This window comes from Pelobates fuscus, chromosome 7, assembly GCF_036172605.1.
Source record: "Pelobates fuscus isolate aPelFus1 chromosome 7, aPelFus1.pri, whole genome shotgun sequence".
Taxonomy (NCBI): domain Eukaryota; kingdom Metazoa; phylum Chordata; class Amphibia; order Anura; family Pelobatidae; genus Pelobates; species Pelobates fuscus.
The window spans coordinates 140,467,104-140,494,443 of record NC_086323.1 but is presented as its reverse complement, the minus strand read 5'-3'; the positions used below and the strand labels follow the sequence as shown (position 1 = coordinate 140,494,443).

Here is a 27,340-nt window from a genome sequence, read left to right as displayed (position 1 = left end):
CTTTTTATATATAATGATTTAAAGTCGCATTTGTAAACAGGTTTAGTCTATATGCAATTGAATTCGCTTAACATTAACTAGTTGCGAGGGATTAAGTGCGCAAACTTTGTACAGAATAGATGCGCAGGTTCAGTATTTCCATGTCGCGCAAATTAAACTAAAATAATAGGAACACGCTTACACAATAAATGATAAATTGCTTGCATAAATGGTGATTAGAGATAGCTTAGGTAATATGATTAACTAGAAGATTATAAAGTAGCTTAAATAGTTTAAACAATGCTTAACGTTGTTTACAGTGGCCTTAGTGTTATACATATTGATGAGCACATGCAGTTTAGGCTTTGCCAATGTATTTTGTATGAAACATGCTTAAGTTGATCCAGCCAGTGGTTGTGTCAACAATGGTAAGAGAGCATATTATAGACACACTGACTAAGATATATCAGGGTAGATTTAAGTATACTATGAGCGACAATCACAATGTGGAACTATAAGCTTAGGGTATTCACACAGTAGCATCTATATATGGTAGGTGTGCAGCAATCCGTTGTTATTAACCAGTAGTCCACAGGTAAGATTTAAAAGTGCACCTAGCCAATGCCCAGAGGTAGAGAGACCCAGCTTTCCCTGCAACTAGTCCCTTCAATTAGGCATATGGAACGGTGACTGTGTGTGAGCAGCTGCAGCAGCCTCCAAGGCTGCCTTGCCTTATCTGTCTCTGATGGGCCTGGGCAGGCACCCGCTTGTGATGTAGCCCGCTTCATCTGTCGAGGTCGCGATCCCCCTCCATGCTGCTTTGCCTCTCTTTGTGGCAAGGGATAGCCGGGTTGCTTGTTGCGATGTCGCCTCCAGCGGCGGTGAGTTCTCATCCTGCGCGGTAGTTGTCGGGCTGGTAGCTTGAGGGCTATGGCTCTGTACGACGCAGGGTGCCCCTTTTCTCTGTGCCATTTAATATTTTTAATATTTTTTAATGTATTCATTTTAATTTTTGAATATCTTTTATTTTATTTTATTTATTTTTACTTCCTTTTTTATATATCCCTATTAAATATATACTTTTTATTCCAGTATAATGAAAACATTTTTTTATCAGATCTAGCTATATTTTGGGGGATCTGCTCTCCTATTATGAATCTATATACTGGATATGTTTCGAACTATATACTGTTAATGTATTTCATACGAAGTTGTTATATTTTATAAATGTTTTCTATTCTTAAGCCCTTTTTTTTTGTCCAGCTTATATGTGTATTGAACTATACATCATATAAATGAATCATGCCCGCTACTATAATGGCGTCTTCTGGTCCTTTTCCGGGTAAGATAGAATGGTTGGTTGATCCCGTCTTTACGTTTGACGCTATTGCCGCAATGACTTACGAATGCAGAAGTGACTCTGGAGCTCCAGACGACGTGAAAATTAATATCCGGATATACAGATTAAAAGCCAGCACCGGGTGGAGAACATTATACACTTTGACAAAGACCGCAAGGTTGAAACGTGTTAGTGTTATTGGATTTTTGTTTTATTCACAGCCTTTGTTGCTGCTGGTTTTTTGTTTTTTTTTTGTATGCTTGTTTTTATTTGAAGTAAAACTTCCTACCTCCATATATCATTTTGATTCATACCCTCCATGGGAAAGGAGGAGATGGAGGTGTCGTGCTGACAGCTTGAATAAGCCTTTTATTCATCTGCTGATACAGCCAGAGCCTGCTTTCTAAGGTTGTAAAGATTGTGAGTGACCCATTACCTCTGTTGTTGATCAGTTGTTATTTTTCTACAGTATTCTGCTATGTCTATTTTTTTTTTTTTTTTTTATATACTTTTTTTTTTTTATACTGTTTTTTTACAGAATGATCAGGAGTTCTCACAATAAGAATTAATCACTGTGTGTTTTGCACCCCCTCACTGTGTTTACTTTTACCAGTAAATTATATAACCGTGTTTACCAGAGGGAACCAAGTTATGGAGGCACGTAAAACATGCATTTGCCTCCACTGCAGTTCTGTTTTGTTGTCGGAGGCTTTGCCTCCCCATCTGGTTTCGCGAGCACTCATATGCACTTAAGCGTCTACACAGAAATGCTGTATAAGCACTCAGACATTCCTCCTGTAGGTATGTTAATGTTTTGTGTGTGCAGCACTGATGGGCTAATTTGCATGCCCTATCCTGCAGTATACCAGAAATGTTCTAAAAATTATGTGAATGTATTGAGTTAGGTCAAAAAGTGTTTGATCTTACTTCTACTCCACCAGCTATGTTTTTCACAGGAGCTTGACTGCATATTTTAACAGATGCTTACTTATAAGATACATGTATACAAGGCTTGTCGAAAAAAAAATAAAAGCTCTTTGACACGAAAGTGTGGGGCAGGAGGGTAACAGGCTCAGGGATAGTAAGCAGTTGACGGACTTATCTCTGTCTAAAATTAGGCATCTGCTTATGCTTGGCTCTGGTTACTACATCTGAATGGGAGCCGATTCCTTTAAAAAAAAAAAAAAAATTCCTCTGCAACTTTATTTTTTATTTTTTATTTTTTTTTTACATTTTAGTAGTCTTCAGGGTAATGTGCTATTAATGTAAGGTCTTGATACTTAATAGTCATTGTGTAAATTGGAAGTCCTTCACTTTAATGGCAGGGATTTAAATGTACTTGGATGGAAATGTGCAAGTGTGTCTTGGTTTTTAGATGTAAATTTGTTGTGGTGTCTATTGCTCCTGTTGTAATCTTTATACAGGCTCAGTTTAACATTCCTTTCTAGTAATGCATTATTTCTAAATGGTAATGTAATTCATTGCATATAACCAAACACATATATTTTCTTTCCTTAAAGCCCAGTGTTTCAACCATGAAAATGCACCTTCCAGATTACCAGACAATGCCTGAGTCATCTACATCAGTCATTCAGCCGATTTGTTCCTCTACTGCAGATAGTCAATCTACAACAGTCAACCTAGATCCTGTCCTTGTAAACCCAAGTAATGAGGTTTTCCAAACCGCATCAGAACAAGAATCCGAATGTCAACTGGATGAACCTAAAATGGAAATGCCATCCAAGGCTAATGAAGATTTGTCCGACTCACATGCACAAATGCCATCATTAGATCCCACCTCAGCATCTGGTAACAGCGAGGAGAAAGTGAGTTGTGCTAAAGAGGACCTTGACTATTCACCTGAAGGTAAGGATTTCTCCATATCTTCAATCTGGTGAGAGGGACGGCATTTTCTTAAATTATGCATCTCACCAATCATAGCATGCATTTGCTCAACTGCCTTGGGGAGAGGCTGCCTAGTAAAGTAGTGGTAGCAAGGCCTCGTACTTACATACTTAATGTTTTGTACTCTCTACAGTTATGTAATTGCCTTATAAAATGAAATACATTTTAGTTTATGCTAGTTGCAGCTATTTAAATAGATAGCTGTGTGCATCAGTTAAATTTTATTTCCTATAATCTGACAACACATCTTCTTTGACGTGACAGGTGCCCTTTAATAGACATCTGCCCTTGATCATGAAACACCTCACCGATAAGGAGTGGGTGAAAAGGTTATGCATCCCCACCCCCTGTCAACGCTGCTCTTAGATTATATTACCAGCTGCGTTATTTTCTTGGAGGCCTGCAGAAGACTTTGCCTTTTTTCTATTTTTTTTTTTTTTCTATAGCTTTGCTTTATTTTTGTTTTTAAATGTAGTATTTCAATTATCTTTGCCGTGTGTAAATTGTGTCACGCTTGGAATCCGAGGACTGATATTTTAAGATTTGATTTATTTATTTTGTAGTAGTAATTGGAGAAATATGTAGTAGAATCTCATTTATTTGCATGGACGAAGGTAAAAATCGTGATATGATGCCTTTTGTCACAGCCAGCAGTGTGAAACCCTGCTTTGAAGGTAATACCACTTTAGGGTTTTGATATTCTGTTGTGGCGTATCCGGATTTGGCACCTTTCATGTAAGAACTAGTTCCTATATTTAAATAGCAGTGCAGCCTTTGTCATTGCTAAAGAAATGTAATTGATCTTGGCAGTGGAGGAATATAAGGTTTTATAAGGATTTGATGGTTTTAGCTGCAGATATTTTCAATGTGCAAATCTGGTGGCCTTGTTCTAATATAGTTGAAGACATCATGGGCTTCATTAGACAAGTTGGAAGTCTTAAAGTAGTATTTAAACACTTTGCTACCACTTGAATTTAAAGTGGATTTATAGCTTATTGCCTAGTGGTATTAATGGTTGTTTAATCGCTCCTCTTTGTATCTATGGTGCTGAATATTAACCGGAAACATTTAGTACCCTTTTTCCTGATTTATTTATTTTATTTATTTTTAACCTGAATTATTATTTTTTTTTTAAGAAACCTTTCAGATTAAAGATGATACAATTTTTTATGCAGATGAAATGCCAGCTATAGAACTAAAGCTCATTGCATCTTTAAAGGGCATCTCTGATGCCAAAAACTACTTTAGCTCTTTAAAGGTTTGTGCTAGCAGTTTTACCTGCAAATGTAAATATAAAGTAAATTTTTTTTTGTTTTTCCTACTTGTCAATCCATTCTTTGGCATAGACCTAAAATGCAGAGAAATTGATAAAGGACAGCAGAAGACACCAACAGAAGGTGGTCCTTCTGCTCTCCAGACAATTAAGACCACATATGAGATACAATAATTATAGTTTTTGCAGTGTCCCTAGAAACCATTTAGGAACAGTTTTTAACACTGAATGAGAGCTCCTGGCATCCCATAGCTCCACCCTGATTTAAACCTAAATAGACACTGTGATAGGCTGATGCAAAGCAGCTAACTTTCTCAGCCACCCACTGCTGCTCAGGCTAATGCTTCTTCAGACATCAATGTTGTACTATGGTGCATGCACAAGAGTACAGCACTGACGTCAACTCCTGGCAGAAGAAGAGGATCGTACGGTAGAATATGGTAGATCCGTGAGGGACAGGTTCTGGTAAGTAAAAACTCCTTACGCCTGCACCCTCCATGCCACTACACATCAAGCAGAACAGTAACTATCTGGGGTCTTTGCAAAATATGAAGATCCACTTTCAGAAATAAATGTACAGAAAATGAGGAAATAAAGATTTATTTTAAGCCCATGGCTTGCTAGCACAAGGCTTGAGACTTCTCTTCTTACACCATCTACTACCTAGCATCTGAGGACAATTCTTTCATAGCCAACTATGCTACCCCTGTCCTTTGAATTAAAAATGTTATCAGTCATGTCAAACATGGACAAAACACTGAGACAGTGGTGATTGTTTAATAAAAATTGTGTTTATTTGCTAAACAGACATACCGTGGTATACTTCACAAACTTGCATAATTAAGCCCTGCTTTTAAACACCCACTACTCCTTTGTGGCAGCAATGACTATAGTAACATCAGACCCAATACATACAATAAAAAAATAAATACAAAAACAATGAAAAATTTTACTTGTGCACTGTCCCAAATCCCTATGCACATTTAATTAACTGGAGGGTTTTAACATCACTCCAATGGCCGTTTAAATGTAAGCTCACCTGCCACTTACGCTTATATAACCACTGGAGGCTATTGTAGGCTAAATGCAGGCAGTTGACACTCAGCCTATCACTAGAGTTACCAATATGGATACCGCACTCTCCTTGATCCGTGTTCAGCCGGACCTGAGGTTGGCTAATCCTCGCAATGTAATTTGCAAAAAAGGCCCTGTTGTGGGCTGAACCATTGTTTTGATTCTGCTCCAACAAATCTACTCACTGGATTGAACTTGAGAGCCTGGACCATCTTTACATTTCTGCAAGTCAGCCAATCACTGTCACCCATTGTTGCTGAGGCTAATGCTTCCTCATTAGACCAAGCAGCACAACGGTCACATGTTGCTGGGGGACTTTTGCTTTTAGCATTAAACCATTGAAAATATTTGTACTGTCTATTAACTTACACTATGTGGTTTCATACTGCCAATATACAATTTGTATCAACGTTTTATTTATTTTTTTTCTTGTTCAGATTTAGAGCCTATAGTAAACTTGACATTTGTGAAGAATGATTTCTACGAGAAAGGGAATGATGTGGTGGTGGTCCATGTGTATGTCAAGGAAATATGCAAGCAAACTTCCAAAGTACTATTTCGGGAACAGGATTTCACACTGGTCTTTCAGACAAGGTAAGCATCATGCCAAAAAAGGACTTAAGAAAAACTACAAGGAGTGGGTTAAAGGCAGACTGTTGCCAACTAATAAAACGTATAGAATGATATAATTATGTAACCAGGAAAACCAAATTTTTCTTTTAAATGTTTTATTTTTTTCCCCCCCTTTTTTTTTTTTTTAAATATTTTTTTTGCTGCAGTGGTTTGCTTTCTTCTCTTTTAAGTTGAAGGGACACTGTAGTCCCCAGGACAGCTACAGCTTATTGTAGTTGTTCTGGTTAGTATAGTCGGACACTGCAGGCTTTTTGCAGTAAACACTATCTTTTCAGAGAAAAGGCAGTGTTTACATTACAGCTACAGGGTCACCTCTAGTGGTCACTCCTCACATGCTGCTAGAGGTGCTTCCTGGGTCAGTGCTGCACCGTGTCACTGCCATTCAGTGTCTCCACCCTCTGCATGAAAACACTGAGCTTTCCTCATAGAGATGCATTGATTCAATGCAACTCTATGAGGAGATGCTGATTGGTCAGGGCGGCGTTTGCCTCCTTGGCAGTCTGAGCCAATCCGATGATTTCCTATTGGAAATCATTGTGATTGGCTGAGATTATCAGTTCTGATAATGTCAGCCAATGAATCAGATTAGGGGCAGAGCCAGCACCAGCAGACTGGAATAAAGGTAAGATTTTACTATATTTAGGGGGCTAGATTGTGTATTTAACTCTTGGGTGAGCTATACATGTTTGTGTTCCTTTAAGGATACTGATGATGATGATGATTGGTGTGGCTGTACGGTAACAGAGACAATACATATACTTTGCATGCATAGAACAGCAAAGACACACAGAACCACAACTAGCCCACATGCATGTGCAACAACACAGACAGTCCCACTACACACATTGTACATGCAACTTGCATATCTCACCCACACACACAAAATCACAGGCTGCACACATACTTCACAAATCAGACACTCCACACACACACAATACCATAGAAAGCCCATCACGCATCCCACAAACCTGGTACACACGTATATAATACAACAGGCAGCCCTCACACACAGTATCAAAAACTGTTTTTTTTGCCACGTGCACACTATACCATAAGCCAACGCCTCTAAACACACCATACCACAACAACAACACTACACACTGCCTGTATATACTCACATAACAAGACAGACATTCCACAATACATATAGCCCACACATACACACCATCTCAAAGCATTTGCCACATCATACATAACACAAGCAGAATTCCTCAATATACATAAATGTTACACCAAAACATATGGCCTGCTTCTTAAAGGGACACTCCAGGCACCCAGACCACTTCTGCCCATTGGAGTGGTCTGGGTGCCAACTCCCACTACTCCTAACCCTGCAAGTGTAATTATTGCAGTTTTTTTATAAACTGCAATAATTACCTTGCAGGGTTAACTCCACCTCTAGTGGCTGTCTACTAGACAGCCACTAGAGGGAACTTCCTGCTTCATAGCACAGGAAACGTGTGCTAGAGCGTCGCTGGACGTCCCCGCGCATGCGCATTAGCTCTCCTCGGCCGGTGGGCGGGATCAGTCTCGCCCACCGGCCGACGGAAGCACAGGGAGGAGCGGCGCAGAGGAGGAGGCAGCGACGAGGGACATCGCCGCTGCCTCAGGTAAGTGACTGAAGGGGTTTTCACCCCTTCAGTAACTGGGGTTTGGTGGGTGGGAGGGAGAGGGACCCTCCAGTGCCAGGAAAACTGATCGTTTTCCTGGCACTGGAGTTTCCCTTTAAGATACTTCAAAGTTTTTCTTCAGTGCAGTACTAAAATGTTATCTACCCCTGCTCTGTATCATTATAGTGACTATTATTAGTGCTTTGCTAATAAAATGTATTATATTTCTAACAGTTTGTCGTTGTAACACATGTTGAGCACTTCTATAGACTGTGTTTTACACACTGCTTTCTCTCTTTCCTGTTTTGTAGCGATCCAAGTTTCCTTCGTCTCCATGCTGGCTGTGGTCCCGATACGGTGTTCAGGTGGCAAGTGAAACTCAGGTATAAATAAGTTGCATTTAGTTATTTCATTTTTTCTTTTCTGAATCTTTTAAGCAACACATTCATACAGAAGTGCAGTGTAGGATCAATTAGCCAGAATGCAGGAGATGCAACAAATGAAGGATTATTCAGAACACTGTGAGTTGTTGAGATTGGTCAGGGAGTTTACATTTCAGGTCGAATTCACCAAGCTGGGAAACAAAGTTTTCTAACTTCTGCCTTAGCCATTCATATGACATATCTAGGTGGATTATTTCTCAGAAAGATACCCTTTTCCCACTTGGATGTTTGTCTGTACTTGCTCTCAGTTGAGATGGGATATATATGTTGATTTTAAAGGCTAGCAAATAATTTGTATTCTTTTAAATATTATAAGTGCACATTGTTATTTAAAATACATGATTGCTCTCTTCTTTTTCAGAAACCTCATAGAGCCAGATCTGTGTAAATACAATTTCACAAGTTCTCGCATCGACATCTCCCTGCAGAAAAAGCAGGCCCAGAGGTGGGGTGGCTTGGAGGCACTAGCCACACAAGGTCTGCACCCTGAATTCTACCTTTTGCACAAAGAAACAGGTGTTCACTTTTTAATAGCTTTTAGACAGGACGTAGCATTGTAATTTGAGCTTTGTATTCATCTCCAAAATCTTTGGATGCCAACAGGTTTGTATTTTTATTTTATTTCCCCCTCCCCCCACCAATTATTTTGACTAATCTAGTTTAATATATTTAGTTTCCAATACATCTGCTGAATATTAAGCTCATACCAGTGAGTATGTTAGGACACTGTAAGGGAAATGTAAATCAAACTTTAACAGGAGAAGCCCCATGGCATAGACCTCTGTTCTGTTTGTATAGATAGTATTCCAGAAACTTATTAGCAGGAGAACCCTTATCTAGGAAGTTATCCTCGTTCATGCCTTCACTCTATTGGATTCCTATTTGGAAGGAGCAGGGCATCCTAGCAAACTGTGTGAAAGCAGCAGCCAGCAGAGAAAGTAGGCTGACTAATGAGCTCACTGTGTCGTGGGAAAACACAGGTAGCTTTGATGGACAACATTCTGCTGTGCTAGCAGTGAAGCCAGCATGAAGGAGTGCAGCTGCCTTTTTTTTTTTTTTATTCTTTATTTTTGCAATGGTATGTGGTAGACAATGCATAATATTGTGGCTCGTGCAAGAGCCTATTAAGTTTCAATAGATAGTATCCATTTACATTCATGTTACAGTGCATGGTTGGTTATTCAAGTTAGGCATGGCATTGCTACGGTTAACCATTGTCTTTTATGTGATATAAGAGAAATTAAGAGAACAGAATTAACACAATAACAATAGAGTAAATACAGTAAATACACGGGTCGGGACACCGGTCGTCTCGACCCAACTATGGTGGTCGTGGAAGGGGAGGGAAAGGGGGGGGGGTAACTCAGTCTATTGTGAGTAACTACTCTTCACTCCATTTTCCCTGTTCTTAACGGTCACTATATGTTTCCCATGGTTCCCAGGTCTTAGTGAAGGCCCTGGTGGTACCCCGCACTTGGGCTGTTAGCTTGTCCATGAGGTATTGTTCTTTGATCTTATTTATCACTGTCGTGACCGGTGGGGTGTCGGGTTGTAGCCATGTTTGGGCCACTGCTCTCCTGGCTGCTAATGCTATTTTGTTAAGTAATTGTTGGCTTGGTTTAGGCCAGTCTTCTTGGGGTCTGGCCAATAGGAAGGTCCATGGGTTGAGGGCGATAGGTCTGGCCAGGACTTGGGCGGCTAGGGTTTGGATGGTTTTCCAGTAAGTCTGGATTTTAGGGCAGTGCCACCACATGTGGGCATACGTCCCCTTCTCTCCGCAGTTACGCCAGCAGAGGTCTGTGGGTGTTTTTTTCATGTGGTATAACTGAACCGGGGTGGTATACCACCGGAACATGGTTTTGAATGATTGCTCCTGCATCGTGACACAGATGGAGGTTTTGGTATTTGTCTCCCAGATGTCCTGCCAGTCTATGCCCTCTAGGGTTTCCCCTAGATCGTTTTCCCACCTGTCAGTGTAATGAAGGGTACCCCATTCCCGTGTGGTGGAGCAGAGGTGGGAGTAGAGGAGGGATATCATGCCCCTGCGGTAGTGCTCGGTTAAACATATATTTTCAAAGAAAGTTGGTTTGGTTTTAGCCGCTGATTTGACCGACTCTTGGTTAGCGTAATGTCGAATTTGTAGGTATCTAAAAAAATCTGCCGGGGTTAAAGTCGTTCTCATTTGCAGTTCCGAGAACTGGACGACCTCGTTCCCTATGTATAGTTGATAGATTCGTTGTAGGTCCGCATTTTCTAGGCCTTTAAAATCTTTAGGCCTCATGCCTGGGGTGAATGCTCTATTTCGATATATGGGGGTGAGGGGGGATGATGTTACTGTTAGGTCATATTTTATTGCGTACTTGTCCCAAATGTGGATTGAGTTTGTGATGGCTGGGCAGTCGGTCCGCAGGAGCGCTCTATGCTCTTTCGGGGTCCAAATGTAGAACTGTGGAAGATCCGATTGCATAATCAGGGACTCCAGGTCTACCCATCTCCTGGTCTCGGGGGGGGGGGGGGGGGGTGTGCCACATTGCAATTTGCGTCAATTGGGCCGCTAGGTAATAGAAATGTAAATGTGGAAGGCCCAGGCCGCCTCTTGCTTTGGGGCGGTATAGGATGTTGCGGGCTACCCTATGTCTCTTGTTGTGCCAAATGAAGCGGTCAATAGTCCGCTGTAGCGGCTTTAGGTCATGCTTTGTTATGGGGAGGGGCAAGGCCTGGAACAGGAAAAGGATGCGGGGTAGGACATTCATTTTGACCGAATGGATCCTCCCGATCCATGAGATTGGTTTGTCCGCCCAGGTCTCCATATCCGCTATAAGTTTTGCGATCTGGGGGGTATAATTTAAGTTGTGGAGTGCTGCATGATCAGCTGATAGTTTAATGCCGAGATAGGCGAGATAGGATCGGGATACTCGTATGTGGTACTCCGAGGTAATTCGGGTGGTCTCGTGTTGTGTGAGAAGGATTGGGAGGGCACTGGATTTCTCCATGTTGACCTTGTAGCCCGAAATAGTGCTGTAGTTCTGTAAGAGGGGCATTAGTGCGTGTAGGGATTTGAGGGGGTCGGTCAAGGTGAGGAGGACGTCGTCCGCATAACCGGAAACTATGAATTCCTGGTCTGCTATTCTCGCCCCTGTTATGTCGGGGTGTTCCCTGATCGCCTGTAGGAGGGGTTCAAGAGTTAAGACAAAAAGCAAAGGGGAGAGAGGGCAGCCTTGTCGAGTACCGTTGTGTATATGGAATCGTGGGCTGTTCGACCCTGTCAATTTTATTTGCGCTGTCACGTTCGTGTATAGTGCGCGTACTGCTGTGATGTAGGGGGGAGGGATGTGTAAGTGTTCCAGTAGCGTAAACATATAAGGCCAGTTCACCCTGTCGAACGCTTTCTCAGAGTCGAGGGATAGGGCTACTGCTGGTGTTTTGGTTGTAGTGAGCGTCCAGATTATGTCAATGTTTCGTCGGGTATTTTCAAAAAGTTGTCTGCCGGGTATGAACCCTACTTGGTCAGCGTGAACGAGGCGGGTAAGGTGTGGGTTGAGTCGCGTCGCTAATATTTTGGCTAGAATTTTACTGTCATGGTTTATGAGCGAAATAGGTCGGTATGCCTCGGGTTGGGAGTGGTCTTTGTCTGGTTTCGGTAGCAGTATGATGTGTGCTTGGGTCATGTCTTGAGTAGGTGGTGTCCCCTCCATTAACTCACGGAACAGAGTTTCCATGTGTGGTATCAAATCTTCTCGGAAGGTTTTGTAATAGCTACCTTCGTAGCCATCAGGGCCCGGGGCTTTGTGGCTTTTCAGAGAGGAAATGGCCTGGTTGATTTCGTCCTTGTTTATTGGGGCGGAGAGTTCCTCTATGGCTGCGGTGTGGAGTTTGGGAAGGTTAAGGTGCGTTAGGAATTCTAATGTTTTCTCACAGGTGGTCGTATTCGGCGCGCCGCCTAGAGGGGTGTGATTGTATAAATTTTCATAGAAGGAGGTGAAGACCTGTGCTATTTCTGGTGGTGTGGACTTCAGGGAGCCGTCTGGGCCTCGTATGGATGTAATGTGGGGGCGTTGTGTTCTGGGGCGTAAGGTGCGGGCCAGCAATGTGTCCATTTTATTTGATTTGTCATAAAATGTCCGTTTAGTCCATGTCAGCGCGCGTGCTGTGTCGTCTAGTAGCAATTGCCTGAGGGACAGGCGGGAGTCTTGTAGGTGTTGTAGTGTTTGTGGGTTCGGGTCTGTTTTGTGGCGCTGTTCCGCAGTGCGGAGGGTGTTTAACAAGTGGGTGAGTTTTGGGGTTTTGATTTTCTTCTTGTGTGTCGCGATTTTAATGAGGTGGCCGCGGATTACTGCTTTGTGGGCTGCCCATACTACTGTCATCGGTACATCTGGTGTCAGGTTTTCTGTAAAGTATGTGTGCAGTTGTTTTTGTATATCTGCAACAACAAGTGGGTCGTTTAGTAGGGAGGTGTTGAGCCTCCATGTCCATGGGGTGGGGTGATATAGGCCGTTCAAGTATATTGCTATGTCCGCGTGGTCGGACCAGGTAATGGAACCTATTTCCGTTTTCTGGGTTTTCGTGAATCCTATTTGGTTGGTCAGAAAGATGTCGATGCGGGAGTAGGTATCATGAGGGGGGGAATAGTAGGTGTAGTCTTTTTGGCTAGGGTGTTGGACTCTCCACGCGTCTATGAGACCTGTTGTGCGAATAAAATTATGTAATTGTTTATCTTGGGCGCCCATGCCGTGGGATCGAATTTGACCCGGTCGTGAGCTTCTGTCGACTGCTGGGGAGGGGGTTGCATTTAGGTCCCCCCCAAGTATGATAGCTCCAGTAGGTAAGGCTAGGACAGAGTCTGACAGTTGGTTCCAGAACTGTGGGGAGGGGGTGTTAGGGGCGTAGATATTGATCAAATGTATGGTTTGGGAGTAGATCTGGCCTGTCGCTATAATATATCTACCGTCCGGATCAGTTAGTACACTGGTGATGTGTAAAGGGCATCTTTTATGGACGAGGATGGTCACCCCATTCCGTTTTCGGAAGGCTCGTGCCTCCGCTGCTACTCGGTAGGTATGGTCGCGGAGAGAGACCTGGGCGGATTTTGGTAAGTGGGTCTCTTGGAGGAACGCAATGTCTGGGTTTAGTCGTTTCAACTCACGGAAGAGCGTTCTCCTCTTGCGTGGGGCATTGAGGCCCTTAACATTGAGATATTTTCATAGCCATGTGTTCTGGCTTAAAGTGTCTCCAATGGTGTTGGGGTGTCGGGGTGAGTCGCGGGGCTCAGCCCTCTCCCACCTCTGCTCCCCCAGCATCCGGCCTGGGTGTGTCTCTCTGCGGGGCGGAGTCTTAGAATTAGTTTGTGACTGAGTTACGCGGGTAATGGGGGTTGGTACCAGTTGTAGCGGTGTAGATATGAGAATAGGGGGGGGGGAGTGGGGTTGGGGATGTGGGGTGAGGGGAAGGTACAAATGTACCTGTCTGGTCTTATGCCTTGCCAGACCGTGGGGGGGTACTTGGGCCCTAGCCTCCGTCTGGTTGTCTCCCATCGGGGGGATTCAGGTAGTGAACCAAGTCTCCGGGGGCGGCCCCTATACCATTAAACTGTCGTGTGTCGATTGCTGCTTCCAACTGAAAAAAAGTCATATATATTGGTTGCCCTTTCTGTCGCTGGTGCTAATGTTCAAAGCCACTCCGGGCATTTGCGTAAGGGGTGTGGGGTCCTCTGAGTCGTGCCTTTTCTTAGCATCCTGGTGCATATTATGGGGTGAGAGGGGGGGGGGGGAGGATAGGGAGGGGCGTTCTGCCCTGTTGGACTCCCATTGCTATGCCTGGGTGTAGGTACCTGTGGGCATGTGAGATGAGTCTTGCCCTGCATGTTTACTTGCTGGGGGGGTATGCGTTCCCGTTAACACTATAGGCTGCATTATGCGCCAGCGGGGCCTCGAAGGGTAAAAAGGGGCCTTTGCCATTCTCTCTCCCACCTGGCCCATCCTGTGCTCCCTCCATGCCCGTCCGTTTCTGTCTGTGAGGTTGCCTTTTTCTCTCTGAGAGTGGACCCTGCCTGTGGGTAGTCGTGCGGGGTGGGGTGTTGGGGATACGTGAGGGGGGGGGATGTCGCCGAGTTTCCTCCTCGGTCGTCAATTCACATGTCGCATTGCATATAATACATAATACATACACACACAGTAAGACATTATCAACAGTTTCTCTACAGTTTCATCAAGTTGTTTGCATAATGAGTTCAGTGTCCCTCCTACCCCTGTATCTGGTCTACAATGTTGCTTGATCAGGTAAGATAGGGCCTTGTTTAGGTAGTGGCCTTGTGGGCGTATGTAGAGCCCGGCTTGCCGGCGTAGGCTAGTGTACCGTGTTGGCGTCCCTACAGTGGTTGTGATGTCTATTGGGATGCAGGTTTTTGCTGCTGCGCCGTTTTTTATTGTAATTAATTAGTAATTGTTTTTTTTTTTTTTCTTTTTCCTTTCTCTCTTCTTCCCCCCCCCCCCCCCCCCCTGTGTGCTTTGGGTGGCTCTAGTGTAACAGGTGGAGCTCAGATGGGTGGAGTGTTTCGTTTTTTTTGTTTTTTTTTTATTTAAATTGTTATTTAATGAAGGTTTTTTTTTTTTGTTTTTTTTTTAATTTATTTATTATGTTTGGGGGGGGGGAGGATTGTGCAGCTGCCTTTTAAACAATTAAAGAAGTCTATGCTTCGAGACAAATATGCACAAGAGGAAAGATGAGGTTAAAATTACAAACACGTAACTGGCATGACCGGTTAATTTTAAAGTTTCGCTTTTCAGTATTACTTGATTGCTAAAAACCAAAATCCTTTTCCACACTTGTGCAAAACAAATGTGTGTTCATAAACTCATGTGTTTGTTGATAACTGATCCATCCAGTTTTGACAGAAATTTTCGGACATTGACAGCTGCTTCTCAGAGACACATTCATTCTAAGTAAGGAGCTAGACTTCTTGCATGGCACCAAATTATGTCTTTCAAATGTAAATAACATTTAGTCACCACGTGAGGAGCAATGTTCAATTCATTTAAAAAAAATTGCTTCAGTTAAAGAAAAGGTTAAGCTAAAATGAGGTATTTTTAAATTTGGATTAAACTCTTCATATATAGTCATGTGGATTGTAATTCTGTTAATACTTGTTGTTTTTATTTTTTTTATTGACTGCATGTAGTTAGTAATGTTAACGAAAAACATTGGACCCACATTAACATGATGTATGGTGAAAGTAGAGTTGTCTTATCCTACATAGTTTTTGGCGACTGATTTATATTTCCTTTCTGTGGTGTGTTAATTCTACATCCTTCAGGATAGCCCTTCTCTTATGCTGTCCATGAAATAGTGTCCAGGAAAATAAAGTGGTTCAAAGTACAGAAGGGAGATGGCATGCTATGGTCCAGACATAAATTGGTGCCAAGCAGATCTGAGCAGCTGCACATCCTGTATAGAGCATAATAAGCAAGAAAGCTTGGCACACAATTGCAGGTTTGTTGGAGCACTACTTGCCTCTGACTTGGTCCACATGCGAACCAGCTTGTGCGTGCACGTGAGCCGGCTCATGCATCGCAGCGTCCATGCACGTGTGGGCGCCGCATGTGCACTGCTGAAGCTGGTTTGAGGTTTGGGAGGGAGGGAGGGAGGGAGGGGGATGCAGGCACACTCAAGTAGAGCGTGCCTGCCACATCTGTTTGCTCTGTGGAGCTAACAGAAGTGGGAAGGAATCCTCCCTGGCTGGAGTTCCCCAGTTAATTTATAAAAGTGCTGATTTCTCATAGAAATCAACCTTTTTTTTTTTTTTTTTTTTTTTAAACTGGGGTTAAATGAGGGTACTCCTCACCCATAATGCAAGAGGTGTGGAGTGGTCCTTTAAGGTGTACTAGTCTTAGTGATGCATTGTGAATTTATTTGCTTAGTAATACTCAGTAATACTCAGTATTAGTTTATGCCTTTATCATAGCACTGGAGATGCCACCCATTGCAAACCTTCCCTGCTGTAGTTTTTGTGCAGTCAGCATGCAATATCTATTCTGGTTTTGATTGAAATTAAATTTGTTGCTAAACAGAAAACTTCCTTTCCCCCTTTTTAAGGTGCAGTGGGTGGTGCAAAGGTTGCCATGCCTGCTGGCCCTTCTCCTCTTGCTAAAACACAACCTGGTAGCAATCAGCATACTCTGTCCAGCAAAGAGGAACCCAGAACAGTGGAGAAAGAGAAGCCTCGGGTAGAGGACACTGCTCTGGATAATGTTTCATCAAGGAACTCATCAGCAACTGAACATGTCTCCGTAAAACCAGAGCAGCTCCTGGCATCCGTAAGCAAACATTAAAAGGATTTTGGAGTTCATATAAACTTTATTTATTTTTTCCCTCTCTGAATGACCAAATAGAAAAAACCCTTTTAGAAACAACTGGTGTATGTTTTGTTTGTATGAAGAGAGATCTTGCAGGATTTGGTGTCCATCAAGTTTGTGAGATGTGGCACAAAAATGTCACCCTTTTGTTTAGAAGAGATGAAAATGTCTTTTGAGAGACAGAATATCTTTCTCACCTTCCCTCTCTCTCGCTCACTCTTCCCCTCTCCCCGCCCCCCTCTCCCCCGCCCCCCGCCCCCCCCAAGCACCTTAACTACTAGGGCATCTTGTAGACTATAGTTGCAGTTGGGCGTGTCAACATATTTGTACAGGTTACTGGGATTCAGACAAGCTGCCTTACTGAAAATCTTTTTTTTTCAGTGCTGCAAAAATTACACCCTCTACCTACATTAGGTAGCACCTAAAGACTTAAAATTGATTCTGCGTAAAAACTGACATACATCAGAGGGACTGCATCCGTAGAATCCCTGATCTTAAACCCCTTCTAAAAGCTGTAGTTGTTATGGTGCCTAGTATACCGTTAAACCGCTCTTTCTTACACACAATCAATTGAGAATGTCTGACGTGGCAGGAGTGTGGTCAAATACATATCAGACTAGCTACACATACAATTAGACAATTAAGTCTACGTACAGACGCAATGTCATACACATATGCTTATGTACGGACACACGCTAGTGCACAGGTGTATAGGTTCACAAATATAAACATACTTATTATTTATTGGTATTGATATAGTGCCAACATATTCCATAGCGCTCTACAATGTTGTCAGAGGGGGGACAATAGGTTGAAAATTAGCTTGCATAAATTTTTGCGTACAGACGGCTGCATGCTTATCTATTCATACACTAACCTATAGAGACACTTGTTAGTTTAATTATTCCATTATCTTGAAGGGAAGTGATGGCAGATCACCACTTACATCACTGGAGTCTATTGGGGGAAGAGGGCTGTCTGCACTCCTCCCACTAACAAGCGATATTCAGGCACTGACCATCACAATTGCAAAAAAGTACTGCAAAAAAATTTCCACCTCTGTACCACACATAGACAACCTTCCTGCATCATAGATCTCACAAATCATGCTGCAGAACTCCTTTCCCTCTGCTCACCTCTCAATACTGAGGAGGAAGATGGAATAAATACAAGCCTGTGTATGGGTCAGTGGAAATCTTTGACATTTGATTTTTTTTAATCATCAGGAACACCCTTGATGGACATTGCTTTTTGAAACACAGTTTTTGTAAATTGGATTATTTTTTTTTGCTTTAACACAATATTTTGCTTGGACCATTGAGTCTATTAAAAACCTTCTATAGGTCGGACGATAGTCACATTTTAATATTGTCTAGTTGCTGTGGAAAGTTCTCCAGAGCCCATTTGGTCCTCTTGTTTTCAGGTCTTTATACCCACTCTTCAAAATGTGTTTCTAGAGCAGTTGAGTTTGATCAAGATCTCCAGTCACAACCATTTCAATTTCTCCTGCCACGTTTGTAGTTTTTAGAATAATCCAAAATGTTGTTTTCATATTTTTGAGCTCTATTTTCCAAATGCCATATTTGTAAAAAAAAAATTAATTTCTTAGCCCAAGCCAACTTGTATGGTGCCACCAATGACGCACAGCGCGGTATGCAGCGACAGTGCTCAGGAAGAAGAAGAAAAGAGCGTATGTCTGCCTGGTTTTACTGGTCTGGTTAATCTGGGTAACACCTGCTTTATGAACAGTGTCATACAGTCTCTTTCTAACACACGGGAACTCAGGGACTACTTCCAAGGTAATGGACTATATAACATCTGAGACCCATTCACCAACTGTTGCATGAGAGTGACTTAATATGGTTTCATACACACAAGACTTCAGATATTTTGAGAACATTCCATTTTGCCTGTCTAGCATAGATAAAATCCCCTCTATATTGTAGACAACCCCTATGTATGTTTGTGCATTTAATTTTTTTATACTAAAGTATTGATGCTTAAGTTCACGATTTTAATTGTTAGACAAGTTTTCCAAATGTTTCCATTTATTTGGATAAAGTTTTTTAAAACTATTTAATATATTGAAAATATTAAAGTTAGTAGTATTTTGATAATTTTTTGATATATTGTTATATTGATATATTTGTTTATCAAAGACAAAGGATTAATTTCTCGTCTGCTATTCTGGGTAATAGTGTTCCATTATTATATGTTGGTTCTTCAAAGTGTGTCATTTGATTTTAAATGGGTTTATGCTTTTGTATGCGGACATAATTATGTAATTATTGTAAAGCATTGCGGAATAAGTGGTGCTATATAATTGCCAATATTAATAGTTGTATAGTAATAAAAGTTAAAACAAAATCTCAAATTGGTTAGCTACAACCATTCACACATCTGATATTCATCCAAAAGAAATCCAAAATTCAACCCAGATTCCTTCTTCACTCGAGTGGTAGACCTATGCTTCTTGTATCCACAAATTAGTTGTGGAACGCTCATGTACGATTACTATTACAGCTTGATATAGCTCTATACTATACCGTTTTTGCCTTGATGTTTTCAAGCATTCTGCCAAAAGTGTGTTTCTTGGTACCCAAAAACATCTTCCCTTCCTGCATGACTCATGTTTTTTTTTTTTTCCTCTCCCTTTCTTTCTTTATTAGACCGCTCTTTTGAAATGGAAATAAACTACAACAATCCTCTTGGAACAAGTGGGCGCCTGGCGGTTAGTTTTGCCGTCTTATTACGGGCCCTTTGGAAAGGAACTCACCATGCCTTCCAGCCATCAAAGCTCAAGGTATACACCATATATGCTTACTTGCTACACCGCACTGAGTGATTCTCATAGTCATTTACCTAGCATGGTAATGGCTAACCTAGGTATTGAAGTTGCTAGCTAAGCATCATGGTAAATTGTGTTGAAGTGCAAAGACTTATTATTACTGGGTTACAAGTTTGGGTGTCACTGCTTGGTACAATAGCAGAAACTGAAGAGGGTGAGGCTGCTGTGTTAGTGATTTCTTGCTTTATGCATGAGGTTAGCATTTTTCTTAATACTCTACCTTATTGGTATATCATGACCATGCAAATGTCCAAACTGGTTTTATTACTGTTAACATTTTCAATGTCTCCCTCCTCCCCTCCCCCATATGTGGTATTCTATATTCTAGTGCACAACACCGGTGCAGAGTGGCATCTCTGATGGCTGTCATCCTATAGTCAGGGCCTGAACCATTTGCTTGGTGGACTATTCTCAGAGCGAGATCTGTGCATCAGAAGTTGTGCTTAATCTCCATTTTTGTTAACAAAGTATTTTTTTATTTTTTTTTATGGTTCTGCCTACTCAGAAATAATGAATGGGTGGTGCCCACATGGTGCAAACCATCGAAGTTCAGTTGTAAAATCCAACTGGAAAATTTAGTTATTTTATAGGTTATGCTCTGTTGTAGATGTTCTTATTTTTTTGGCTCCAGCACAGAGCATTATGGGGAACATCAGTGAGGCGCAGACACTGGGCTTTACTGGTGCAACCTCTGATGCAAGAAGGAAGCACTTGTGATGCTTTTGACTAAAACAGTCTAAGTTGTTTGCTATTGAAAACTAGGTTCTATCATCTTGTGTATGAGAGAATCCCTTTCAGTTAAAGGGGCACTATAGTCACCTGAACAACTTTAGCTTAATGAAGCCGTTTTGGTGTATAGAACATGCCCCTGCAGCCTCACTGCTCACTCCTCTGCCATTTAGGAGTTAAATCACTTTGTTTTTTATCCCTAGTCACACCTCCCTGCATGTGACTTGCACAGCCTTCCATAAACACTTCCTGTAAAGAGAGCCCTATTTAGGCTTTCTTTATTGCAAGTTCTGTTTAATTAAGATTGTCTTATCCCCTGCTATGTTAATAGCTTGCTAGCCCGTGCAAGAGCCTCCTGTATGTAGTTAAAGTTCAATTTAGAGATTGAGATACAATTATTTAAGGTAAATTACATCTGTTTGAAAGTGAAACCAGTTTTTTTTTTCATGCAGGCTCTGTCAATCATAGCCAGGGGAGGTGTGGCTAGGGCTGCATAAACAGAAACAAAGTGATTTAACTCCTAAATGACAGTGAATTGAGCAGTGAAATTGCAGGGGAAGGATCAATACACTAAAACTTCTTTATGTAGCTAAAGTAATTTAGGTGACTATAGTGTTCCTTTAAAAAAAATAATAAATACAATTAAAAAAAAAAATGCCAAACATGTAAATTATCGATTTTTGATTTACAGTTATCTTGGCTACCCATTTATATTTCATATTTGCTTTTGTGTCATTTTAGTTAATAGTGCATCATAGAATGATTTAGTTTAGAACAAATTTAAATTGCTCTCTCATATATTGTTACAATGAGGTAATATAAAATCCTGCTTTAAGTCAAACTATTGGGAAAACACATTTTGGCTTTGTAATTTTCTGTACAGGCTATTGTGGCTAGCAAAGCCAGTCAGTTCACAGGTTATGCTCAGCACGATGCACAGGAATTCATGGCTTTTCTGTTGGACGGACTCCACGAAGATCTTAACAGAATTCAGAACAAACCGTACACAGAAACTGTGGATTCAGATGGCAGACCAGATGAGGTACAAGACTTCCCATTCAAGTTTATTATCTACAATAACTTGCAAACCTTTAGCTGATTATTGCATTAATGCATTTTTTTTTCTTTTCTAATAGGAAGTGGCAGATGAAGCATGGCTTCGACATAAGATGAGGAACGACTCCTTTGTGGTGGATTTGTTCCAGGGTCAATACAAGTCCAAGCTGGTTTGTCCAGTTTGTGCGAAGGTAAGGGCCTGTACCAAGCAGATATTCATTTTTTAAATGAACACAAATATTAGAAAATTATAAATATAATAATGTATATCTCTATCAAAAAAGGTATAGTGGGGAAAATTTGTGATTGAAAACCCCTTCCACCTGAAGTCTGTGGATAGTTAATACAATGTTAAACAAAAATCTGTACACCAGTCAAGCCATAAGACTTGCTTTTCCCACATAAATCACAAATTTGCAGTGGTGTTACTACCGCAAAGGATTCTGGGTGGGCATATATATTAAATTTTGGTGTTTGTTTAATCATTAAAAAAAAAAAAAAGAATAAAACTTACCTGCCAAGACTGTTTTCTCACTACACCTGAGCCCTCCTTTAAAGTACTCTGTCTTGGTTATTTTCGTTGCAGAGAAACTTTGAGGGCACATGGTGTGACAATTGCAATAGTCCTATAATTCAGTGCTTCTCTATAACAACTATTGAATCCAATGCTTCTCATGTAGAAGCAATAGATGCATGCTGATACTGGACATTTAAATATATTCATTTATTGAATCGAATTATGTCTAAAACCTGTGATGGCCACGAACAATGGTTGGTTCTTCATTTAACAGAGAACGATTTCTGTCCCAACTTTGCCAAAGAGAGCAACCTTTTGTCCACCTAAAACCGTAATGGCAAACCTTTTTGAATGACTGCCCAAACTGCAACTCAAAACCAACTTTTGTATCTCAAAGTTCCAACACTGCAATTGAACACAAAAACAAAGGAGATATATATATATATATATATATATATATATATAGATATAGATATAGATATAGATATAGATATAGATATAGATATAGATATAGATATATAGATATAGATATAGATATAGATATAGATATAGATATAGATATAGATATAGATATATATATATATATATATATATATATAGATATAGATATAGATATATCTCAAAAAACTTCCACACAATTGTCTGAACTAATTAAATAACAAAAAATATCAAAATGTGCTTCAAAATATTAATTCCCCAATCAAGTGTTGAAAGAGTTTTGTAGTGTAATATTATTACATCAAATACATAGTTACATAGGCTGAAAAGAGACTTGCCTTCATCACATATCCAAAAGAAGGCAAACCTAGTGTGAAGCGCTTCCAATTTTGCAACAAACTAGGAAACAATTTTTCTTGACCCCAAAATGGCAGTCAGATATCTCCTTAGATCAAGCAGCTATTACCCCACTAATTAGAAATTATATCCCTGTATGTTATGTTTTTGCAAGTATTTATCCAATGTTAGTTTAAACATCTGTATGGACTGTGATAAAATCACCTCGTCAGGCAGAGAATTCCATATCCTTATTGCTCTTCCCTTTTTGCACTCTGTGACTTTAACATATGTATAATGTTTAGTGTGATTGTATTAATTTCAAAAGGATAAGTAAGGAGTTTATATTTAAAATTTAATAAGTAAATAAAAAATGCATAGGTGCCATAGTGTGCTGATAGGAAGGGGGGGAAACTGTCTTGTCAATCCATGTCTTTTTATGCAAGTCCCTTTAAAACTATATTATTGAAAACCTGATTTACTCCTCACTAAACTTTTTATGTTGAAGAAATCTGAAAGAGTATATATATCACTGTTTGCACACTTTGAAATATTAAGTCTTTGAAAATGAGGGTCTGTATTTGAATAAAAAAAAATAACAAAAAAACATTCCCCAAGAATTTAACTGACCTGGATCAAATATGTAACGCCTTATAAACATTGTACTGCTTACCCTGTACTTACCAAGATGATGAAGCTGTCCACGGCAATGACAAATAGCCACAGGCACTGAGAACCAGATGCACTTTGTCATTCAGTGAGTGCTCTGACCTCAAGGGAGTGAGCGTGTACTTTGCTCTGGACCCGCAACACTCCCTGCTGGCACTACAGTGATTTTTTAATTAATATATTGCTTACACAGAATTGTAAAAAGAAATAAAACTGAATTATGAGTTTGAAAGGGGGAACACGAGGAGAATGCCAAGTGTTATGCAGGAGGACCTTAACACCCACTTGTGTTTGTGTGTTGTTTTTGTTTTTTTAAGTCGACTAGGGAGAAAGTGCTGCGAAATGCCTTTTTTGAAACTGAAATCTACACTTAAGTTAGGAAATTGACAACTAAAGAAGTATTTTAGAAAATGGTTCTCTTTTACTATAAGCAGATTAAGAGATTTTTCCAACCAAGAAAATAGTTATCCATCATTGAATTTACATATTTTATAATGGAGATGTATCTGTTTTCTTGTGCAAATTATAATATGCAGAGGCAAAGTACCAGTTAACTTGTCTGTATTTAGTTGTGGCTAACTTTTCCATCACTGCCTTGCTTAGACCGTTCTCGTTGTAACGGAGTCTGATTGTTTTTAGCAAATTAAAACTTTGTTTTCGTTTCAGCAGGACTTCTCCTTTTTTATAAGCACTTGCTTAATGTAATTTTGTTTTTTGGTTTAGCCACCAGTTTGATACAACATACAAAATCGGTAAACACTGTAAATGTGTTGCCAAAAGGAGTTGTAATACAGACAGTTTAATGTTTCCTAAGAACAAGCAGTACAAATTTATTTTTATTTGATACAAAATTAGGAGGATTGTTTTATTACAAGAAACATATCTGTCCACCCTGTGATGTGTGTTTACAAGTTCTATCATTTTTCTGCACAAGTCAATTTGTCTTTCTCTTTTAGGTCTCCATTACCTTTGACCCCTTCCTGTATCTGCCTGTTCCGTTACCCCAGAAGCAGAAGGTGTTGACTGTGTACTTCTTTGCTAAAGAACCTCACAATAAACCCATAAAGGTGATCTGAAGTGTTTTTTCTTGTTTATCTGGTCTGGATTTAATATCGGTTCCTTAAATCTGATCTTTATATACCAATCTCTTTTTGTAGTTCTTGGTGAGCATAAGTAAAGAACACTCCAGTGCGGCTGAAGTCCTTGAGTCTATTTCTCAAAGTGTGCGAGTAAAACCTGAAAATCTTAAACTAGCAGAGGTGAGACATAAGCCCTGTATTCTTCATTACCTGTGTTGAGCAACATCTGTTCAAACAGAACTTTTAGGGGAATTACTATAGATATTCACAGTTGGTATGGTGTTATGTTACTTGTGCAAGGTTGGCCATTGCCTTTAGAGAATAAAGCCTTAAAATAATCTGAATTCAAGACTCTCTTGACATTTTGACTGAAAAAAAGAAATTTGTGGTTAACGGTTCAGCTGGTAAAAACAATCAGATTACATCTCCCCCGGTAGCCTCCTCATGCCCTCCTTGTTGGATTCCACACTATCTCTATTTTTATTTTTTTAGGTGTTCTCAGCATAATACAGCTTGTATATAGTAAATCAGTAAAATCTTTAAAGGTTGCACATTATCACTACAGCCAGCATGGCAAGTAAATAGCCGTACTGTGTTTTTACAGTTTGACGCTCACCTGGTGGGATCAGAATTTAGACCGACAGTCCCATGTCTTGGTAACTAGGGTCAAATCGAAGTCTGACAAGCCTTCTATTTATGTAGTTTGCAGGTTGGAGAGGAGAAGTTGGACCCCATCCCAGATATGCAATTCAATAAGCAGAAATGCATTCAGGGTTTGGAGTATTTAATTAAAAACAAGGTTGCTTGCCATAGGTATTGTCACTATGACTGTTTCCATATGCAGGTGTGGGTTAAAGGAAAGCATGTTGCTTTCAAATTTAAAATTCACGTGGTAACAGACTGCAGCAATAATTGAGGTCTGATCTCATTTCACCATCTTCTCTCCTTGCTGGTGCCCAGGGGGTTTGTGTACTCTAAGCTATTCTTGGTCACCATTGCTTTGACTTTCTATTGTGTCAGGAGGGAGGACATGGGTGTTGTAAGTTGTGTGTGTGCGCGCATATCACTAGCGCCTACCTCCTTCAGAATATTTAGGAATAGCTTACTATGTCCTTGTGGATCCAACTGTAGTTCTCTTACCCTATAAAAAGCCATGAATTCATAGGTGCGGGAATATCTGACGGCAAAGTTCAGTCAATATTTTCCACCCTTGCTGTGATGTTCAGCACAGGTACCTCCTCTTGCTCAATCACCAAATTGACAGTCCAGGGTGTTTTGAAATCTTTGTTCACCACTTTGAGCCAGAGTTGATTCCTTCTGATCCAAAGTCCAGGCATGCGCAATGTAGGATTTGCCATGTTGGCTAGTGCTTAGATCTCCACTGTAATACTGTGGTCCTCAGCACATCCATGCTTTTCAATTCTAACCCTAGTGAAACTGTTAATATTTTTAAACAAATAAACTGTTTTCACAGGTGCACTTTATAAATATCCTCTTTCTCCATGAAAAGCAATGTTTGTAGTTTTGTTGCAATCTATTACCTGTCACTGCTTTGATTAACAGTGTTTTTTTTTTTATATAGGTAGCGAAGAACCGCTTCCACCGTGTATTTATGCCATCTTGCTCCTTGGATTCTGTCGCACCTTCAGACCTGCTGTTTTGTTTTGAATTACTTTCCTCAGAACTCGCTAAGGAGCGAGTGGTTATGTTACATGTTCAACAGGTATGTACTCTGTGCGTCAAACTTGTCTGGTTCCAATTACATGTTCGTTGTACAATTACATGTTTGTCCACCCATTGTAAAGCGCTACGGAATTTGTTGGCGCTAAATCAATAGAATAATAATAATACACGTTATGTTTTAGTGAGACAGTGTGGGCAAGATTATTTGGACTGTGTCAATCTGCTATAATTAAGCTTTATAAAACAAGCTTGGATCCAGATTCAGGGTTCTATATGTGAAAAGCTGCCACTCTTTAGGCACACTCCAATAACCTACAAATCCAAATATACAGAAAGACTGGTACAAACCCATCTAGTGAGGGCGCTGGACACTAGAAAAACAGTATTGTAAAAACATACATAAACTCCGCACTAGCAGTCCAGAGACCTCCAGTACACCACTGCAGTTCCATCTTTGCTCGAGTTGCAAGTATACCCCAGCCCTGGGGGTCACGACCAAGGGCTGTGTTTTTCCATCTGTTTGCTTGTCAGCTGAGTGGTTGTTGCCGGGCTATTGTTCCTTGGTCTCAGAATAGGACTGGCATATACTGTTGTTTGCTACTTATATTTTTTACATCATTTATAATTGCAAGTTTTGCAGAATAAAGTTTATGTATGTTTTTACAATACTGTTTTTCTTGTGTCCAGCGCCCTCACTAGATGGGTTTGTACCAGTCTTTCTGTATAATTAAGCTTTAGCCCTCTTTTGCACATACCGTTGCTCAGACTGGACTGATCGAGGGAAGTTAGAGCTCACAAAAACTGGGTTCACATGTTGAGACTACATTTCCCTGAAATATGAAGTTCTAGTTCACCATGAACTGTCTGGCACATATTTTATCTCCACTGTTCTAAATTCTGTCAGTGACTCCTATTAAATGGGCACTAAAACTGTTTAATTCCGTTAAGACCTTTTATCAATTGTCAGTGCTGTGCACCTGAATAGTCATTAATGGGTTAAGTTGTCATCTTGGATTTTTCTTTCATTTCTTTATACAAACCATTTAGACTCCATTTAAAACCATAGTTGGTGTTATTCACTAAACTCTATATTGTGTAGAATTGGCTAGGGAGTTGTACAATTTAGGCCAAAACTAGCTGAGTTGGAAAAATTACTTATTTGGAGAATTTATTCAGTTCAGCTATTTTGACCTAACATTTGCTATTGGTTCTGTATTTCAGCATAATGTTAGCAGTTAAAATAAAAGCCGAGTACAAAGTCAACAACATATCATTTAATTATCTTGATTTAAAAACCACAAAACAGCAGGCAGTTCAAATATTTCCTCTTCCTTTACAGTGGTATGCTGTGAACCAATTGGCTCTGCCAATTTTGCAATGT

General features: G+C 40.5%; 1 protein-coding gene across 4 annotated transcripts in view; it reads left to right on the top strand.

Moving 5' to 3' along the window:
- USP19 (ubiquitin specific peptidase 19) overlaps nucleotides 1–27,340 on the top strand; it is a 92,468-nt gene that overhangs the window by 34,721 nt on the left and 30,407 nt on the right. For 2 of the 4 annotated variants that reach the window (XM_063426710.1, XM_063426706.1), the window contains exons 6-17: nucleotides 2,839–3,184; nucleotides 6,008–6,164; nucleotides 8,125–8,196; nucleotides 8,618–8,733; nucleotides 16,345–16,565; nucleotides 18,214–18,403; nucleotides 19,274–19,407; nucleotides 21,065–21,223; nucleotides 21,318–21,428; nucleotides 24,154–24,264; nucleotides 24,355–24,456; nucleotides 25,859–25,999. In XM_063426710.1, coding sequence (XP_063282780.1) covers nucleotides 2,839–3,184; nucleotides 6,008–6,164; nucleotides 8,125–8,196; nucleotides 8,618–8,733; nucleotides 16,345–16,565; nucleotides 18,214–18,403; nucleotides 19,274–19,407; nucleotides 21,065–21,223; nucleotides 21,318–21,428; nucleotides 24,154–24,264; nucleotides 24,355–24,456; nucleotides 25,859–25,999 — 1,860 coding nt within the window. Of the gene's footprint in view, nucleotides 1–2,838; nucleotides 3,185–6,007; nucleotides 6,165–8,124; nucleotides 8,197–8,617; nucleotides 8,773–16,344; nucleotides 16,566–18,213; nucleotides 18,404–19,273; nucleotides 19,408–21,064; nucleotides 21,224–21,317; nucleotides 21,429–24,153; nucleotides 24,265–24,354; nucleotides 24,457–25,858; nucleotides 26,000–27,340 lie in introns of all 4 variants that reach the window. The other 2 variants (XM_063426709.1, XM_063426707.1) reach the window with 2 other exon arrangements.